The 20,937-nt window shown below is 38.0% G+C and overlaps 1 protein-coding gene across 9 annotated transcripts in view; it reads left to right on the forward strand.

Moving 5' to 3' along the window:
- Positions 1–20,937, forward strand: part of LOC126332104 (cytochrome c oxidase assembly protein COX15 homolog) — a 95,277-nt gene that overhangs the window by 42,375 nt on the left and 31,965 nt on the right. For all 9 annotated transcript variants that reach the window (XM_049996567.1, XM_049996548.1, XM_049996624.1 and 6 more), the window contains 4 exons: positions 1,077–1,197; positions 9,422–9,554; positions 17,694–17,880; positions 17,987–18,242. In XM_049996567.1, coding sequence (XP_049852524.1) covers positions 1,077–1,197; positions 9,422–9,554; positions 17,694–17,880; positions 17,987–18,242 — 697 coding nt within the window. The remainder of the gene's footprint in view (positions 1–1,076; positions 1,198–9,421; positions 9,555–17,693; positions 17,881–17,986; positions 18,243–20,937) is intronic.

Here is a 20,937-nt window from a genome sequence, read left to right on the forward strand (position 1 = left end):
AGGTTATTGGTCAACTGTCAAACATAGGTGACTAACACATGGAGTGCATAGTGGTACAAACATAAAATGCAAGAATTTACAATCATCAAAGATATTTATTTGTGATTCTAGAAAAGAATAAATTCTTAATCATAGAACATTAAAATAAATAAATAACTGGCAGATCAGTTCAATGAAATTGAAATGGGAGTTGGTCAGTTTTGCTAATATCAATAAGTGGAGAGTAAATGAAGTCTGTTTGCTCATTCAGTAGGTGTTCAAGTCACTTCTTGTACTGCATCATGATCTAAAGTATTTAAGCAGTGACAGTTTCTGCCCATTGTGGTCATAGTGCAGTATTTTCATGTTTGCTACGTAAGTGTGTCTGATTTTCATATAATGCTGCACAAACATGGAGTCTGTTTTTTGCAGCTCCCACTTACCTGCTTTTCCTGTCTTCTCCATTTTAAGTTATTGTTTCCTTCAGATCAGCTGTTCCCAGCCAACATCTTCATTCTAGTGCAGATACTGTCAACAAATAAAGTTCTAATGTCATCTGTGCTCTGAAATCTTGAAATAACTGAGGAACTTTAGTCATTAAAATTTCTTATCTAATGCTAGTCATTACCTGAAGTGGAAAAGCAGCTAAGACCTTTGATTCATAGCAAGATGGAGAGATGGAATTTGATGTCCTGGCTAAGGGAGTGGGCTTGTATTTTGAGGCTTGCCATTCAGATCATTGCCATGCCATCGTGATTTAAGTTTTCCTTGATTCCAATCTCTTTAAGTGAATACCTATGGTGGTTCCTGCTACAGTGCGAAATCTGAATACCCCTCAATTTCCTGTTGAGACCTCCGTATCTCATTCCCTCCATTCCCTGCTGAGACCTCCATATCTCAGTCCACAATGTCAGTGGAACATTAAACTCTATCCTTCATTTCATTCTTTTGCAAAATGTATGTGAATGTTCTAAATTTTGTGGTGATCTATAATTCATGAATTAAAATTATAGCTGCAATCATCTGCTTTAATAGTAAGGCACCTATGTAATGCCTTCAAAACCGTGTTCTAATATAGCTGTTTAATTATGTTTTAGCAAACCACATCTTTAGCTGCATCCGCATCTGCATCTGTGAGAGCTGTGCCCAAAAATGAGAGATTGGTTGGATATTGGCTTTTGGGATGTGGTTCCATGGTTTTTGGTGCAGTTGTGCTAGGTAGTGTAATTGTATCATAACTTTGTAAATAAAATAAAAATAAACTTCCACATGGGAAAAATATATTAAAAACAAAGATTCCAAGACTTACCAAGTGGGAAAGTGCCGTTAGACAGGCACATTAAAATAACACACAAACACACACACACACACACAATTTCTAGCTTTCGCAACCAACGGTTGCTTCTTCAGGAAGGAGGGAAGGAGAGGGAAAGACGAAAGGATGTGGGTTTTAAGGGAGAGGGTAAGGAGTCATTCCAACCCCGGGAGCGGAAAGACTTACCTTAGGGGGAAAAAAGGATAGGTATATACTCGCGTGTATGGATGGATGTGTGTGTGTGTATGTGTGTGTGTGTGTGCGCGCGTGAGCGCGCGCGCGATTATGTACCTATCCTTTTTTCCCCCTAAGGTAAGTCTTTTCGCTCCCGGGATTGGAATGACTCCTTAACCTCTCCCTTAAAACCCACATCCTTTCGTCTTTCCCTCTCCTTCCCTCTTTCCTGAAGAAGCAACCGTTGGTTGCAAAAGCTAGAAATTTTGTGTGTGTGTTTGTGTGTTATTTTATTGTGCCTGTCTACCGGCACTTTCCCGCTTGGTAAGTCTCGGAATCTTTGTTTTTAATGTATCATAACTTTGTTTTACATAATATTAATTTTTACTTATAATTTGGAAGTAGAAGTTGTGCATTAGTCATTGACAATAATAAAGCCAAAAGAATAATATTTGTTAATGTCCATATGGAAACATTGAAATCAGTTCTGTATTGATGCTACTACAAAATTAACTGGATGTAACAATTGAAAATTTGTGCCACACCGGGTTTCGAGTACTGGACTACTGCTTATGGCATTCAGTCATATTAACCAGTTAGGGCATAGGAGTACATCTCTAGGCACATTACATCACTTCCAGCCATTCAGTTTCAGGTTTTCAATGGTTTTCGTGTATCACTTAAATTAAATACTGAGATGGCTCCTTTGAAAAGGACATGACCAAATTCTTTCCCCAATCCAAGATTGTGCTTGCCTCTAATGAACTCTTCATTGTTGAGATGTTAAATCCATTTCCATTTGGAATGGCAGCACTGTGCATGGAAAACAAATATATGGGGAAGGGGAATGTCATGGTGATATTACACTTCACAACTGCAGTTAGGGTGATGATATTCACCTTCAGTGACAACAGCAAATTTGCACCAGACTAGGACAAATATTTGTCATTTATTACAGCTCAAGGAACATGTGTCAAAAAAAAAAAAAAAAAATAATAATAATAATAATAATAATAATAATAATATTGCATGTCAGAGAAGATAATATATTCAGATGTGATGTGTTCCTTGACTTGTTTTGAGGTGTGGGCTATCTGAGCTTTGTCATTAAGGCTTTTGCTGATGTACATTCCATTTCTTGCAACGCTTCCCATTTTGATTTGTTGAGCGTTCCTATGACATGCCTGTGCTAAGTAAATGAACCACTGAGAGAACTAACAGCTTTTCTTTGAATCTTTTCTCTCTCTCTCTCTCTCTCTCTCTCTCTCTCTCTTTTCCATTTATATAACCCAGTAAGAGTCTATACACATGCATGTTTGGGTAACCAAATTTTCTATTTTCAGTGCAGCTCCTTATGTGCACATGATGAAACAGCTGAGAAATGGTTCTTGATGCAATTGACAAGATTCACTCACTCCAATGTGTCATTTTCTGATCATAAATTTTCCTCTTATTTTCACCTACAGAACTGTTTGCTCAGTATTTGCCTCTCCAGAGAGAAATTTTGTAATATCTAACAATGGAAAAACTGTGATGGAATAATGACAGATCATGAAAATGATAGTTGCTACTCGCATATAGCAGAGACGCTGACTCGCAGATAGATGCAACAAAAGGATTGTCAAACAAAGCTGTCAGCCAAACAGGCCTTCTTCAGAATGAGATCTCTCTCTCTCTCTCTCTCTCTCTCTCTCTCTCTCTCTCTCACACACACACACACACACACACACACACACACACACACACACACACACACACGTGCGACCAGTCACTGGTCTGGCCTTGGCAGGTGTAGGCTGTGGTCATGTATGTGTGAGTTGTGTTTATGTGCGTGTTGTCTAATTCTGATGAAGGCCTTTTTGGCTGAAAGCTTTGTTTCATATCTTTTATTCGAGGTTTCTTTGAATAGACATTTTTTTTTTATTTTAGTGACAACAAGTTCTCTTGTATCTTATTTTATGTAGTCTTTTGTGCACATTAACAGATTTTACAAATTTCGTTTTCACAGTGTAATGTGAAATATTGTTCTTTTTGACCAATTACCCAAACTCCAGTACCATTAAGTATAGTTAATGCTACAGTTGTTTTGTAAAACTTTGAAACTGCTTGTTTCTTGCTCTTATTTCATAGAATCACCCTTATTGTTCTGCATAGTGGCTAGCATTTATGCATTCAGTTCTTGATTTCATTTCTTCTCTTACAATAGTGAATTGATTTAGCTTTCCATTTCAACAGTAGTTAATACTGTCAATATTTTCTGAACATTAACACTGTTTCTGCTATTTTTACACAAACTTGTTTGTTAGCATAACCTTAAAGATAAAAAGCCAAGAAAAAATTTATCTTTAAGAAACATGTAAATTTTCATCCCAGGTTTTTCCTTCATTATTTATACAAGCAAAGCTTCAGGTCTTAAAGGGAACACACAATACTTGCAGCATAACAGATCCTGAAATTAAAACAATATTAGAAAGGCTAATTTAAAGTTAATTTCTTTGTGTTCAGATAAGCATAACACCAGTAAGAATACAGGCCTGCCATGAGTGCTATCCTCAGGTACTTAATGAGTTAGTTGCTGTTTGTAAGCACCTGGAAATTGCTTTACTGCATGTTGTTCTCAACAGAGTCTAATCTTCGGGTGTAGAAGTAACTTGAGTCATACCCCTGTAGAGTATTATAGGACCATTATATTAATGACCTAGTGGATAACGTCTGAAGATCCATGAGGTTTTTTAAAGGTAATACTGTTGTGTACAGAGAAGTTGTAATGAGGGGGGGGGGGGGGGGGGGGTTGTGCCTGACAACACATCCAATAAATTTTATTGTTCTCATTTCCGTTTCATTTTATAATCTCCTCTCATCGTTGACTTCCCTCAAGAATTCCAGGTTGGTTTTTCTTTCCATCCAGCTCATTCTTGCCATTTTCCGCACTATCCACATTTCAGCAGCATCAAGTCAATTCCTTTCCGATTGCCCCAGCATCCAACTTTCATTTGCATTTGTACACCATACAGATGATTTTGAAAGTATTTTCTGAATCTGTTTTCATAAGATTTGTTGGTTTAAATTTTTCTCTTAGTCATGATTGCCAACTTTGTCAGTGCTGTCCGTCTCTTCACTTCCATTAAGCATACTGAAATAACATAGTTGTTTCACCTGCTCAATTGTGACATTATCAATGTTTATATTGGTTTTAATTTCTCCCATTCCTTTCTGTATTACCATTACTTTTGTTTTCTCTTTGTTCAACCTATACATGCATATTGCTAAGCAGTCTGGGATGCATACCAGATTGGATTGATGAAGAAAATAGAGAAGATCCGAAGAAGAGCAGCATGTCTTGTTATAGGTCAGTTAGTAAACCTGTGTGTGTCAAAGAGATGCTCAGTCAGCTCCAGTGTCAGACTCTGCAAGATAATCTTTCTGCAAAATGGTATGATTTTCTGTTAAAAGTTCTAAGAGTGTATGTTCCTAGAACAGTCTACCAATATATTTCTCCCTCCTGCATAAATCTCGCGAAAAGACAATGATCATAAAATTAGAGAGATTTGAGTTTGTATGGTGGGTTACCAAAATTATTCTTTTCGCAAAACATTCACAACTTCTGCAGAGACTGTGGTACATAAAGTACCCTCTGCTAAACACTGTAAGGTGGCTTATGGAGTATAGGTGTAGATTTGAAGCTGCTCTGAATGGGTGTGTTGCGCAAAATGCTGTGAAACATGTACCAAAAGTACCTCAAGTACTATCCTCTACAGACAATACTGCCTCCTCTGCAGAAAGTACAGGGTCTATCATCACTCGTCCTCTTGACTGTGAGTGGCGTGTTGGTCGTAAATTGAGAGGCTCTGTAGAGCATAGACAGCAACAAAAGAGTACTAATGGAATTATACCCATCCTCCTAACCAATAAGTACAACACTCTGTCTTCCCCCTAAACTGAACCTGAGCCAGCGGGACATACTCACCTGTAGAAACCTGCTGTGTTCTCTATCAACAGGAGATAAACACAAAACAGTAGAGTGTTTATTGATTGCTAACAGTTCAAATGTTTGGTGAATAATGGTATTCCTTAAGGGAAAGGCAGCACTGGATGGAAGAGATCACCATATGGACCATGAGTGTAGGAGAAATCAGAATATTAGCATAAAGCACAGAGAAATGTCCCACACAAATGAAATGATTAAAATTACAGTAATCAACTACCAAAGCGGTCACAACCAAGTCCCAGAGTTTAAGTCAGTCGTAAAAAGCTGTGGAGTTCTTTTAAAAAGTATATCAGGTTTGCAGAAACATGAAATTGCAGCATTGAAATTTTTGAGACAAATATAAGTGTATATCCAAAGGATAGACTAATGTGAAATGGAAGTGGTGTGTTTCTCGCAGTAGACAAGAAACTTAAATCCACCTAGATAGAAACAGAAACTGCATGCAAGATGGTTTGGATAAGACTCAGTACTAGGGTTGCACATAAACATACAACTGGCTCTTTCCATCAATCTTGATATCAAGACTCAACCCTTGATGTATCCTAAATGTAAGAGAAGATGTCAGCACCTTAGTATGGAATAATAATAATGTAATAATAATAAAGATTTTGCCATCATTAGAGCAGACCTCAATCACTCAACCATCAGTTGGCATAATTATAGTTCCGTATGTGGTGGATTTGACAAAGCATTCTGTGAAACATTACTAAATGACATCTATGAAACATAGCCAGAACAGGAAATTCAGTAGTTCACTCACAATGGAACTTTCTTAGACCTAAAGGGAACAAATACACCTAACTCCTAGATGATGTCCATGTTGAAACTGACATCAGCGATTGAGAGGCAGATGTAACAATAGTGATTACTAAAGTAGGGAGGGCAACAAAAACAAGTAAGAAGATTTACATATTTTGTAGCAACAACGTAAGGAAAAGTATAGATTGCGATTCGTTGTAAAGATGACACATTGCGTTGTAGACAGGCACAATGAAAAGATTGTAACACACTTACCTTTCAGCCCAAGGTTCACCATAAAAGGAAACTCATACACATTCATTCACACAATCAAGCACACCTCACACACTCATCATCGACAGGAGATTGCAGTTCTCACATTGAATGAAAGCAGTAACCTTGAGTATCGGGGAAGAGGAATGGACACCGTCTTTTCAGAACTGTGCAGATGGGAGTTATCCTTACAAAACATTTTCCACTCCAAAAATTTTCCTGGCCTTATCCTATGGTAATCTACTGCTGTCCACCCAATAGTTTATGCCCCTTTATCCTATCACCTTCTCCCTATTCACACCCCTCTAACCTACCATCTCCTCCTCATTCATGTTCTCTCACACTCATTGTGTGCAGCCCTGTGCCAGAAAGCACTTCCCTGTCTTCTTTCTCCATCTCTGCTCCCCCCCCCCCCCCCACCACCACCACCACCACCACCACCACCACCACCACCACCAAAGTCCTTGCTCACATGACCTCTTGGACCTCTTGTCACTGTGCATGGTGACAGTCTTGTCGTACGTCCATCTGGTCCCTGCATCCTGCGTGTTGTGCCAGATAGTGCTTCTCTTGCCCCCCCCCCCCCCCCACTTGGTATCCATTCCCCTTCTGTGCATCCTCCAGATTGCTGCTTTTGTTCAACCTGACCTGCATTCCGGTCTGAGCTGCCAGAGTTGGCCATCAGGTAGATGCAGTAATTTTTGATATCCCAAAAGTATTTGACCCAATACCATATTAACTTTAATTAACAAAAGTATGATTATATGGGGCACTTCAGGTGTGCTCTGGGAAGTGTGTTGGGACCCTTGTTATTCATGTAGTTTATTAAGGACTGGCAGACAATAGAAACCACAAGCTTTTTGCAGATGATTCTGTTATTTATAATCAAGCACTGTCTGAAAAAAGCAGCAGAAATATTCAGTCAGATCTTGATAAAATTTTCAAGTGGTGCAAAGATTGGCAACTGACATTTAGGTGTACACAAATTTAAAATTATGTATAAACATTTTCAGAGATTCACAATTATAATCAGTCAACTCATAGAAATACATCCGTATAACAATTAAATCAAACAATGGAAAATCCAGGATGGAATGTAATAATAGAAGAGAAGGAAAGTTGCTTCTCACCATATACTAGAGATGCTGAGTCGTGATAGCCACAACAAAAAGATTCACAGAACTATAGCTTTCGGCTATTAAGGCCTTCCTCAGCAGTAGACACACATACACACACTCACACAGACGCAGCTGCACACATGTCTGCAGTCTCAGACAACTGAAACCACACTGCGAGCAGCAGCACCAGTGCATGATGCATGATGCCAGTGGCAACCTGGTGGGGTATGTAATAATAGAAGAGAAGGAAAGTTGCTTCTCACCATATACTAGAGATGCTGAGTCGTGATAGCCACAACAAAAAGATTCACAGAACTATAGCTTTCGGCTATTAAGGCCTTCCTCAGTAGTAGACACACATACACACACTCACACAGACGCAGCTGCACACATGTCTGCAGTCTCAGACAACTGAAACCACACTGCGAGCAGCAGCACCAGTGCATGATGCATGATGCCAGTGGCAACCTGGTGGGGTAAGGAGGAGGCTGGGGTGGGGAGGGGGAGGGATAGTATGGTGGGGGTGGTGGACAGTGAAGTTTTGCAGTTTAGACGGAGGGCAGGAGAGAAGGCGTTGAGGGGGGGGGGGGGGGGTGCTAAGTAGCAGAAAGGAGAGAAATAAAAATAAATTAAAAGACTGGGTGTGGCAGTGAAATGACAGCTGTGTAGTGCTGAAATGGGAGCAGAGAGGGGGCTGGATGGGTGAAGAAGGTGACTCACGAAGACTGAGGCAATGAGGGTTACGGGAACATAGGATGTATGCCAGGGAAAGTTCCCACCTGCGCAATTCAGAAAAACCTGGTGTTAGTTGGAAGGATCCATATGGCATAGGCTGTGAAGCAGTCATTGAGATGATATCATGTTTGACAGTGTGTTCAGCAACAGGGTGGTCCACTTGTTTTTTGGCCACAGTTTGTTGATTGTCATGCCTACATAGAATGCAGCACATTGGTTGCAGCTTAACTCGTAAACCACATGATTGGTTTCACAGGTAGCCCTGCCTCTGATGTGATAGGTGATGTTAGTGATCGGACTGGAGTAGGTGGTCGTAGGAGGATGTATGAGACAAGTCTTGCACCTAGGTCCTTTACAGGGGAATGAGCCATGAGGTAAGGGATTGGGAGCAGGTGTTGCACCTAGGTCCTTTACAGGGGTATGAGCCATGAGGTAAGGGATTGGGAGCAGGTGTTGTGTAAGGGTGAACGAGTATATTGTGTACGTTCGGTGGGTAGCTTGATCAAGGTCACTGTACCAGAATATGAGAGCTCACTTCCCACATACAAACATTGCATGTTCAAAATTATGTTCAACCCACCAAATACTTAGTACTTCTCAAATGAATGTGATTACTGCAGTGATGCAAGTATTTTTAAAGATGCCTTAATTCCTGCACTTGAAGAGAAAACTATAGAAAATATATCTCTCCAAGTACCTAAAATTAGGTATTACATCTTGCACTGGTAACAGTTTCTTGTAATCCTTGAAAGCAAAGTCTGTCTCTATATTGAAATCTGTGCTTTTAGTTTCTTTGATCACTTTATGAAGTCCCAAAAGAGTAGCCTATACTGAAATTATATTTCTCTTCAGTGAGGAATGTTGCTGTATTTTTTTCCCTTCATACATCAGCTTCTGTTGGAAAGATATTTAATTCCTGTATTTCCCACCCACCTACTTGTGTATGCTTGAACATTTGGATTTGACTGCAAACTGCAGATTGTTAGCTGATAAAGTGTGGTGTGACACTTTTTCTCTCACTTTTTAGTTTAGGTGTCTTGTTGCATCTTCCAATATAGCAACCTTAATTAATTTCATTTATCTTATTCCCAACTTGTGCAGGTGGGGTAACACGCCTTACTGAGTCTGGGTTGTCAATGGTAACATGGAGATTACTTGGTGAAAAGAGACCAGTCACACAAGCAGAATGGGAAGCTGAGTTTCTTAAGTATCAACAATTTCCAGAGTTCAAGATGTGAGTATTATGAAATTATATTAAGACAGTGTGATTACGTTATTTTTAATAAAAGTTTAAAATGACTAGCAAGCATCAGTGTATGTCATTGTGAATAAATAATTTTTTTCAAAGATGTTTTATGTGTAGAATGAAAATGCTGGTATACGAAGAAAAAAAAGGAAGATTCTTTAGTGATAAAACATTTTTTTTTAATCTTCTACTGGTTGACATAATGCTGAAATCAGTTTTCTAGTTTGTATAAGTTGCGTACAGGTGCACAATGTACTGTGTGAGTGGCTAAGTATTGCGCCTTAACTAACCTTCCTTGTGTCCTTTTCTGCCCCACCCATCTCACCTCCTACTGCACAACTCCAGAGCCCACCTGCTATATCTTCCATGGAGAGAAACATGATGAGTAATAATAATACACAAAACAAGGGTTTATTACGATCACAGCAGAGATATTCAATAAGAAAGGAAAAACTCTTCTTAGCAAAAAATAATACAACTTCTCAAACACAAACGGGCATATTTCTGAAACATACCGTGAATAAAAGTAGTTGATTAAAAAATCTATGCCACTGATAATCCTTAATGACAGAGATAGAGCATTTGACATAGTTGGTCGACAGGTACATCTCGGGATATCACTGGAAAGTTGTAGTTCCCTCTGCGATGTTTTCTGACTAGGCTCTGGCTGATGGACTGTTAAGAGTCGGGGCATAAATTGTGCCAGAGCTCTGGTGGACTGAACTGCCAACATGTTGGCTTGCGCTGCCCTATATGGCCGGGGCGTGGAGGAATTCATGTGAATCCAGTTCCGCACACATGAAATGGTGGAGGAAATATGTCCCTGGCACAGAGAACCTATGGTGGTGCTTGCCCTATCACCTTATTTGTAAACTGTAATGATCTCTCTACATCTCCATTTGTACTCAATAAGCTATCATATGGATACCAGAGTCATTGTTTAACTTTTCTCTTCCATTTGTGGATGACACATGAGAAGAAATATTGTAGTTACACCTTTCTATTCAACTTTATTTTGCAAAATTTTTGCTTTTGATTATATACTAGACATAAGTTTCAGGAAGTTATACGTTTCTTGACTCTTATTGGAACGTGAACTCGTAGAATTTTGAGACTAAGGCTGCCAGCCATACACTACTTGCTTGCTTTTCTGCTTTTTCTTTCTTCCTTCCTTTTTTTGGAATTTGTAAAGCATTTCTGTGATATTCTCATGCTGACTAAGCAAACCCTCTTTCTGAATCTTCTCAGTTTCTGATAAACACTCCATACCAACAGGTAGTTCTTAGGAGTTGGTTCTAAGATGATTCACATTCCCTGAGGAGTCTTCCAATAAATCTGTTTGCCACTGCTGTTCCCATGGTTAGATATATGTGGTTGTTCCACATTAAATCAATCCAGAGATGTACTCAATACTTGATTGTTGTGACTGGTTCCAATGAGTGATCATAAACGGTGTTGGCAAATGATATTGCCCATGTGTTCACATTACTTTAAATTGATTTCTATTTTGGTTCAGCTGCCAGTTATTGCACTAATCACTGATCATCTTCAAATCGTCCTGGATTTTGTAGCTATTGTCTGTGATGTACATTGCATGTATACATGTGCCATTTGTGAACAGCCGCAGAGAGCTGTAAACTTTGTTTGCCAGATTGTTTGTATAGATCACAAACAATTACTGTCCTGTCACAGTCTTACCATTGAAAATCACATACTGAATTTCATTTTATCAGGAATGCTTCAATCTAATCACACTTTTCTTGGTATTCTGTAAGTATTCCATTTATTTAGTTTAGTAGGTGACACTGCAGAGCTGTTTAAAGAGGCTTTTCAGAAGTCTAGAAACTCAAAATCAACCCTGACTCCACTGTCTACAATCTTCTGTACCTTGTGAACATGACTTGTACTTGTAGAAATTATGTCAGTTATTACAGAGAATACATGTGACATTTTCCCACTTATGCAGTATAGTTACTAAGATCTCTTTTTAATTGCACAACTAGTTTTTATATGGTTATGTGAACACTGTGTCTTACACACAAAAATAGCAGTTTATTCACATGATGTGCTGCCATTCATAATGATTTAAATTATACCGTTTGTGATGGTTTGACAGTTAGTGCACTTAACACAAGAAAATATTATCAGCATTATATGTTTGCACGTCTGTTGCCACCTTAAGTGCACTAATGTTCTGTTACACCATCACGACCAGTATAATTAGTAAACCATTGTGAATGGCAGCACAGCATACAAATTTGCTGCCATTTTCACTCGTATGATACATTATTCTGGGTAAACACTCAAAAATAGCTTTTAAGCTGACACTAGTTGCGTAACAGAGAAGAGTTCTTAATGAATGTACTACCTAAATGGAACTACTCTGCTTTCAGTCAACAAATTTATGGCTGTAGCGCCCACTATGTAGAAGATCTCCTACAAAGAAATTTTATAGTCCTTTAAAAAAAAAAAAAAGGTCATCATACACCAACAGAAAAATTGTTTAATAACACTAGTTAGCGAGACTCAGGGAACAAACTACATTTTTTCCCCAATCACTTGAGATTCTCCCTTTTCCTTGTTCTTGGTAGAGAGGCAAGACCTACCAGAGGATTTAGTGAGGGACCTATCTAGACCAGTGGTATTTCCTCACTTGTTGACTGGCAATTATTATTTATTTTCACATTATCTTATTTTGATATTTCATTTTTGTGGTCTAGAGGCAATGGAAAGTAACAAGTGTGCTCAAGTCTCCCACTGTGAGTCAGTTTTGGAAGACAAAATTGAGTATTTTTGTATTCATTTATTGCCTCATTTGTTGCTGTGTCACCATCACCAATGATCTTATAGACAAATTTTATAGGTGACCAATACCTTTTATTATAAGTTGGTACCATTGTTGATTATTAATTTGTTTAACACTTCTTGCCTGACTGTCTATACATTTGTTTTGACTCTATTATGGTTCTATTTGTCAGCAACGAGTTCAACTATGTTTGAATCGATTTTACCATTCTCTCTGTTTTGAATCATGTGGGTTCTTTCCACCCCTCTCTGTCTTCCTCGACACAAATGTGTGTAACACACAGCCTACAATATTTGTAAATTTCTGCCAGAAATTGTGGACATTCTCCTACTCAGAGCTGAATGTATCTTTGTTGCTGCTCAGGTAGTTTAAATAATGTTATTGTTGCTCACATTAAGTTGAAATACCTTCCTACCCATAACATTTTGTTTGATGCTAATAATAAATAATACACCGACAGCATTAGTGACATTGAATTGAAGATTCGGGGCATGTTTTTTACCAGATCTAAGTTGTATCCCTTTGCAAATGGGACGTTTAGTATGTTTAGTAGGATATTGTAAGATTCTGTGTTCCTTCATTTAATTCTAAATATACATATTTCATACTCTAAAGCTTGCAGATTGAAATCTTCTTCCATCACTAAGGCACTATTGGAAAATTGTGCATGTGATATTTTTCGTGCTTTCTCTGAAGCATTCCATAACTTTGGTACTTGGTTTGGATGTACTGTATTTATGTAGCATATAACTAAAAAATTTGTAAATCTCTGTCAGAGATTGTGCACATTCTCCTTTACAGAGCTGAATTTATCTTTGTAGCTGCACAGTTAGTTTTAATAATATTCTTGTTGCTTGTATTACTTTGAAATATCTTACTACCCTTAACTTTCTGTTGAATGCTAATAATAAATACTTAATATTTCTATCCAACTAGATGATTATTTTCAGCCAGATTAAGTGACTTTCTGAGTGTATTTATCTATTTAAATGTCACTGAATTCTGCACAGCAATAAGTAGGCTTCTGCTATGAGTCTATCCTCCAGGTATTCATTCCATTCCAACTCTTAAGATTTCATTTTCATTTATTACTGATATAGACAACTTTCTAATTCAGAAAGTTACCATTTCTACCATGAACAACTAAGAGTAATTTTGTGAGATTGCCTTGTGAATTGTTCTTTAGTTAAATTATATTAACAATTTATTTTTCTGACTTTGGAGGACATGTGTTCTGCCTGTATAACAACTATAGGTGAGCAGCTTGGTATATGGTGTACAACTACACTCAGCTGTTTCTTGGGAGTGTAGTATCCCCTCTCCTCTTCCCTCCACCTTTAGACCTAAAAACACTCTCATGTTCTTGTCTGTATTTGCAGGGGAGAAAATGAACTACAATTTACAATGAGGTAGCCAGCTGCTCATAGAACACACAACCTGCAGAGCTGCTTCTACATCTCCCTCTCTCTCAGCGAGTGTAGACTTTTGTGGAAGATTTGCCGTAGTCCTAACAGGCGCAGCGACCCATGCTGTCTCAGTCATATTTTCAACAACAGTCAACTTCTCATAACTGTAAGGTGATTGGGAACAGCTATTTGACCAGTAGCCAAATTCACCCACCATCCAGATATATGTAGCCCTGTCGTCGTCCACTATTCGCTTTCAAGTGGAACCTAGCCAGCAAGATGAAGGAAATCAGAAGATGCTGTGGTGTCAAGGGACACAGGTGAACCCAGAGACAAAAGTTAACAAATATTCACAGTTTCAATCAAAAGTACACAGAAGATAAATGCACTATCACTGTATTCTAAACAAATTCTGCGGCTGATGCACTCTACTGAATTGAGATGTCTAGGAACTGCATCATTACTTGATAGTGTTCCTAATTACTAAAACAGACATTATTCAGAGAATAGTCTACAAGCCATTACATATTTTATTTTGATTGACTGATGAATATGAAATGTGTAGTTAATAAACTGCTACAGTAAAAATCACAGGTAATAATTGTTCACCATCAAAAGCAAATACATTTGTGTGTCCTCTGGATACATTTACATCTTTACTCTGCAAACCACTATGAGGCATGGCGCAAGGTACGTCCCAATGTACCTGTTGTCATGGTCTCTTCCCATTCCATTCATGTATGGAGCATGGAAAGAATGATTGTTTGGGAAGACTGATTGTTTGAATACCTCTGTGCATGCAATAATTATTCTAATCTTATCTTCATGATCCCTATGTGAGCAATAAGTAGGGGATTGCTGTATATTCCTAGAGTCGTCGTTTGAAGCCATTTCTTGAAACTTTGTTAACACTCTCTCTTGGGATAGTTTACGTCCATCTTCAAAGAGTCCTCAAGTTCAGTTCCTTCATTATTTCTCTGACACTCTTCCATGGATTAAACAAACTTGTGACCATTTGTGCTACCCTTCTCTGTATACATCAATATCCCCTGTTAGTCCTATTTGGTTTGGGTCTCCCACCTGTGAGCAATATTCTAAAACCGGTCACACGAGTGATTTGTAGATTGATTGCACTTCCCCCCCCTATTCCACCAATAAACTGAAGTCTATCACCTACTTTACGTACAACTGAATCTGTGTGATAATTCCATTTAATATCCCTACAAAGTGTCACACTCAGGTATTTGTATGAGTTGGCCGATTCCAGCAGTAACTCATTGATATTATAGTCATAGGATACTATGGTTTTTTTGTTTTGTTTTGTGAAGTACACAATTTCACATTTCTGAACATTTAAAGCAAGTTGTTGCCATGATCCAAAGCTTTCAGTACATCATGAGAGAAAAATGCAAGTTTGCTTTTACATGATTGATGTTTTCAAAAACCATGCTGATTGACACTGAGGAGGTCATTCTGTTCAAGATAACTCCTTATGTTTCAGCTCAGAATATGTTTTAAAATTCTACAACAAACTGATGTTAAGGATATTGGGCAGTAGTTTTGTGGATCACTTTCACTGCTCTTCTTGTAGATGAGTGTGATCTGTGCCCTTTTCCAAGAACTGTGCACGGTTTTTAGTTTGAGGGATCTGTGACAGATTACAGTGAGAAGAGAGGCTAATTGAGCCACATTTTCACTATAGAATCTTATAGGGATTCCATCAGGTCCTGGAGCTTTGTCCAGTTTTAACAATTTCAGTTGTTTCTCAACACCACTGGCACTGAGATCAACGTTCTGCGACAGTAGCCATTGAAGTCATCACACATTACCCTCTTGACAGCCAAACATGTTTCATTCTGCATATCTTTTTTTATAGCCCTACAATTTGTTTTGCATCTGTTATGCAGTAATCTCCGTGTCTTTCGAAATTTCTTTATAGTGACTGTATACCATGGAGGTTCCCTCCCATTATGAACTGTTCTACTGGGTACATATCTATCCAGTGCATCGTTTAAATTTGAATCATAGTTTGTCTACATGCTCCTGCAGAGCTGAAAGTTTCAAGTTCCTCATTCAGATATGGCACTACTGATTTTTGTATCTAATTGACTGAACATTTATATGAAAATTTATATCTTACTGCATGTTTTATTTTTGCTTTGTACTTTGGTAATCATTGTTGCCACAGCCGTGTCATAGTTATTGACATTAGTTTTGATGTGGAAATCACAAAGAGGTTGGGTCTTTTTGTTGCAGTTAGATCCAATATATTTTCATCATGAGTGGGGCTTCTGACTATCTGTTCTAAGTTGTTGTCAGAGGCATTTAGTAATGTTTCACAGAATGGTTTTTCATGCCTACCACAAACAAAACTGTAATTTTCCCAATTAATTTTTGGTTGATAAAGTCTCCACTAATGATTATTGTATGATTGGGGAACTTACATACAAGTGAACTGACGCTTTCTCTAAAGTTTTTTGTTACATCAGGTGATGAGTCTGGTGCGCAATAGAAGAATCTAGTCACCATTTTATGCCCACCCCTGATACTGAGTCTTGTTCAAACATTTTCACATGCAGTTTCAATTCCTGTCTTGGTGAATATGAGTTACTTGCCTACTGTGACAAATACATCACCTCCATTTCCCATTTGCCTATACTTTTGATATACACTGAAATTTTTCGCAAAAATCTCCCTCTTGTCAATTTGAGATTTCAACCAGCTATATGTGAGCCTGACTGTTTCTTGAGTGCTTCAAACTGTGGCACTTTGTTGTGAATGTTTCGGCAGTTTACCATTAGGATTTTAATAGTCTCACCTGCTGGAAGCATTTCTTTCGACCTTATATTGTTACTTCTGGGTTTCCTACAGCTACTGTTATCTCGACTGGATGGAGAGTCACCTAACCTAAAAAAAACCTTGTGTGCATCCCCCACACAGTCAGCTACCCAAATAGCTGATGTGCAGTGCACAGCTGACCACTAGTGGTGTGATGTTAGTTTGTGTCCCTAATATATATATAAGGGTGTGAGAACAACTTTTTGGATTGTAGATACAAATGTGTTCCTGTTGTGGTGTTCTCAACTTTGGTATCCATGCAAACACTTACTATAGTTTTTAGTGCATAAAAAATGAAATATATAATACCCTGTAAAATTGTTCTTAGCGAATTCTTCGACATTACTTTTCCACAACAAGAGTAAAGAACAATATTTTCAGTGAATCAAGCTCCATAATAGTTATATTACTGCCTTTTTGTTTTATTGTAAATATTTAACCCCATATGCAAGTATTCTGGATTTTGTGCATATGGCTATAAACAGTTTGCTGTATCATACTTATTAAAATATTATACATTCACAGGCTAAATTATCTAGTTGGACCATATTTTCATGTTTAATTCAGAAACCTAGTTTTCCCCCTTCTGACAGGAAGTGTGTTAACTAAGAAACTATAGAAGTGTTTGTTTCTGATGATAAGGAAATTAGCTCACTGAATAATATAAATGTCCAGAACCTGTTGTGGCTATTGACTGCTGCAATCGGCACAGTTTATTGATGGACCTGATCTCTTAGTGACTCCCTAAAATTCTTTACAAATGTTATTTTATAGGCAGCACTGATGTCGGAAAGATACGGTAGATAATAATTCATAACTGGATTTAAATAGACCATCTGATAGTAACTGTTAGTTGTTGGACCCAAACTGAGATGTACATAATTAATTTTTTGTCACATTATATTTCAGTGCTGTTTACAGCTTTGAAGAAAACATTTATGTCAGACACAAATAGTTTTTGAAAGTTCTGCTTTGTGTAATGTTAAAAACTAAGGAAATGTATTTTTTATTTCATATTTCTTAAAATAACTCTCTCTCTGTGTTCCTTCCTTCACTTCCTTTTATTTATATTTTCAGAAAAAACAGAGACATCACTTTAAATGAGTTCAAATGGATCTGGTGGATGGAATACGCGCATCGGATGTGGGGACGTACACTTGGTGCAGCATTCTTGATCCCAGCTGCATTTTTTTGGGCTCGTGGTTATCTAAGACCCGCTATGAAGAAGCGCGTTTTGGCATTTGGCACATTAATTGGTTTGCAGGTGGCTAAATATTAATATATGCATTGACTTTATAGAATTTATGGTACCTCATGTAATAGTTAAACCACTGTTCTCATGATTGTTTTGTGATGTAAACTGATTCCAGGGCCTGATGGGCTGGTATATGGTACAATCGGGATTGGAGGATCGTTTCCATGGAGAGAGTGACGTTCCAAGAGTGTCTCAGTACCGCTTGGCAGCACATCTTAGTGTCGCATTTGTGTTGTATACACTCTTTTTGTGGTCTGCTCTTGACATTCTGCTGCCAGCACAAGCAGCTCCACTTGTGAATAAGGCAACACGCCGATTTAGAATGCTTGCACACACATGCAAGGGCCTGGTATTCTTCACTGCTGTTTCAGGTATATTTTTATCTCAAATGGAATTGCACATTTATATGATCTCTTAATTACAGAACTTTTTTGTCAGTTATGAGACAGGTAATGTGGGCATTAAGTACAAGTTTGATGATAGCAGATTTAAGAAAATGCATATGTTACATATTTGGTCTCTTAAAATTGATCACTTATTACAAAGAAAATGAATTCGCAGTAAACCACATATTGATACAATGTTGTGAGAAATAATTACCAGATGACAAAAAACAGTGCATACACTTGTGTGTGCATCGATATGCTCAAGTGCATGCGTACACCCCTCTCCCGGCCCCCCGCTCCATAAACAAACACATTAAAATAAACAAGATTATGGAAAGGAAAGTTACCACTTACCATATAGTGGAGATGCTGAGTCGCACATAGGCACAACAAGAAGACTGTCACAAATAAAGCTTTCGGCTCGTAAGGCTTTCATCAAAAATAGATGACAGACGCACTGTGTGGCTACAGTTGCTTCTGACAACTGTCGTGTGTGTGTGTGTGTGTGTGTGTGAGAGAGAGAGAGAGAGAGAGAGAGAGTGCTATTTTTGACGAAGGCTTTATGGGCTGAAAGCTTTGTTTGTGACAGCTCTTTTGTTGTGCCTGTTTGCGACTCAGCATCTCCGCTATGTGATGAGTGACAACTTTGCTTTTCACAATATTGTTACATTCCATCCTGGATTTTCCATTATTTGAGTCATATTAAAATAAATATAGAATTATAGTGAACAGACAGGCCTAGGACTAAAAGGACAGCAACTCACTTTATGGACATTTAAAAGACATGATGCAGTTTAGGGTTTGCAAATCTGGCATTGTATTTTTCTGTTTCAATGTAACTTACGGTGAAAGTGTAATAACATAGAGTGTAAGAAGATCACATTTAGTGTCTAGCAAGAATGTTAGAATTTACAGACAACTTCCTAAAGAATGGTACTCAAAAGACGAATATTGGTGAATTAGGACTGTTTAAAAAATTGATCATTTACAATTGTTAATGATTCAGGCCCATGTTCGTAGATAGTTCTTCACATGGTTCTTTTTTTGCAGAAATTAATGGTTTTAAATTACCTAATAAGAAACGACTACATATACCTGCTTAAGGCTGTGAACTTCTGTTCACAGAAGAAAGGACTAAGGACTACAGATACAGCAGTGTGATTGTGTTGTGAACCAGATCATAAACAAACATATGTACCATATTTACCTGATAATAACTGGACCATGACTATAAGATGACCCTCCTTTTTTTAAGAGGCTCCTTGAGAAAAATATAAATTTTGACATATTCTGACTAATCAAAATTACAAACTTTCTCTGCCTAAACAGTTAACATGACATCTATTCTAAACATATACCATTTATTGATCATATAAATTTTAATAATGTTGTTGTTGTGGTCTTCAGTCCTGAGACTGGTTTGATGCAGCTCTCCATGCCACTCTATCCTGTGCAAGCCTCTTCATCTCCCAGTACCTACTGCAACCTACATCCTTCTAATCTGCTTAGTGTATTCATCTCTTGGTCTCCCTCTACGATTTTTACCCTCAACGCTGTCCTCCAATACTAAATTGGTAATCCCTTGATGTCTCAGAACATGTCCTACCAACCGATTCCTTCTTCTGGTCAAGTTGTGCCACAAACTTCTCTTCTCCCCAATCCTATTCAATACTTCCTCATTAGTTATGTGATCTACCCATCTGATCTTCAGCATTCTTCTGTAGCACCACATTTCGAAAGCTTCTATTCTCGTCTTGTCCAAACTATTTATCGTCCATGTTTCACTTCCATACATGGCTACACTCCATACAAATACTTTCAGAAATGACTTCCTCACACTTAAATCAATACTCAATGTTGACAAATTTCTCTTCTTCAGAAACGCTTTCCTTGCCATTGGCAGTCTACATTTTATATCCTCTCTACTTCGACCATCATCAGTTATTTTGCTCCCCAAATAGCAAAACTCCTTTACTACTTTAAGTGTCTCATTTCTTAATCTAATTCCCTCAGCATCACCCGACTTAATTCGACTACATTCCATTATCCTCGTTTTGCTTTTGTTGATGTTCATCTTATATCCTCCTTTCAAGACACTGTCCATTCCATTCAACTGCTCTTCCAAGTCCTTTGCTGTCTCTGACAGAATTACAATGTCATCGGCGAACCTCAAAGTTTTTATTTCTTCTCCGTGGATTTTAATACCTACCCCGAATTTTTCTTTTGTTTCCTTTACTGCTTGCTCAATATACAGATTGAATAACATCGGGGAGAGGCTACAATCCTGTCTCACTCCCTTCCCAACCACTGCTTCCCTTTCATGCCCCCCAACTCTTATAACTGCCATTTGGTTTCTATACAAATTGTAAATAGCCTTTCGCTCCCTGTATTTTACCCCTGCCACCTTTAGAATTTGAAAGAGAGTATTCCAGTCAACATTGTCAAAAGCTTTCTCTAAGTCTACAAATGCTAGAAACGTATGTTTGCCTTTCCTTAATCTTTCTTCTAAGATAAGTCGTAAGGTCAGTATTGCCTCATGTGTTCCAGTATTTCTACGGAATCCAAACTGATCTTCCCCAAGGTCGGCTTCTACTAGTTTTTCCATTCGTCTGTAAAGAATTCGTGTTAGTATTTTGCAGCTGTAGCTTATTAAACTGATTGTTCGGTAATTTTCACATCT

The sequence above is a fragment of the Schistocerca gregaria genome, chromosome 1 (assembly GCF_023897955.1).
Source record: "Schistocerca gregaria isolate iqSchGreg1 chromosome 1, iqSchGreg1.2, whole genome shotgun sequence".
NCBI lineage: Eukaryota > Metazoa > Arthropoda > Insecta > Orthoptera > Acrididae > Schistocerca > Schistocerca gregaria.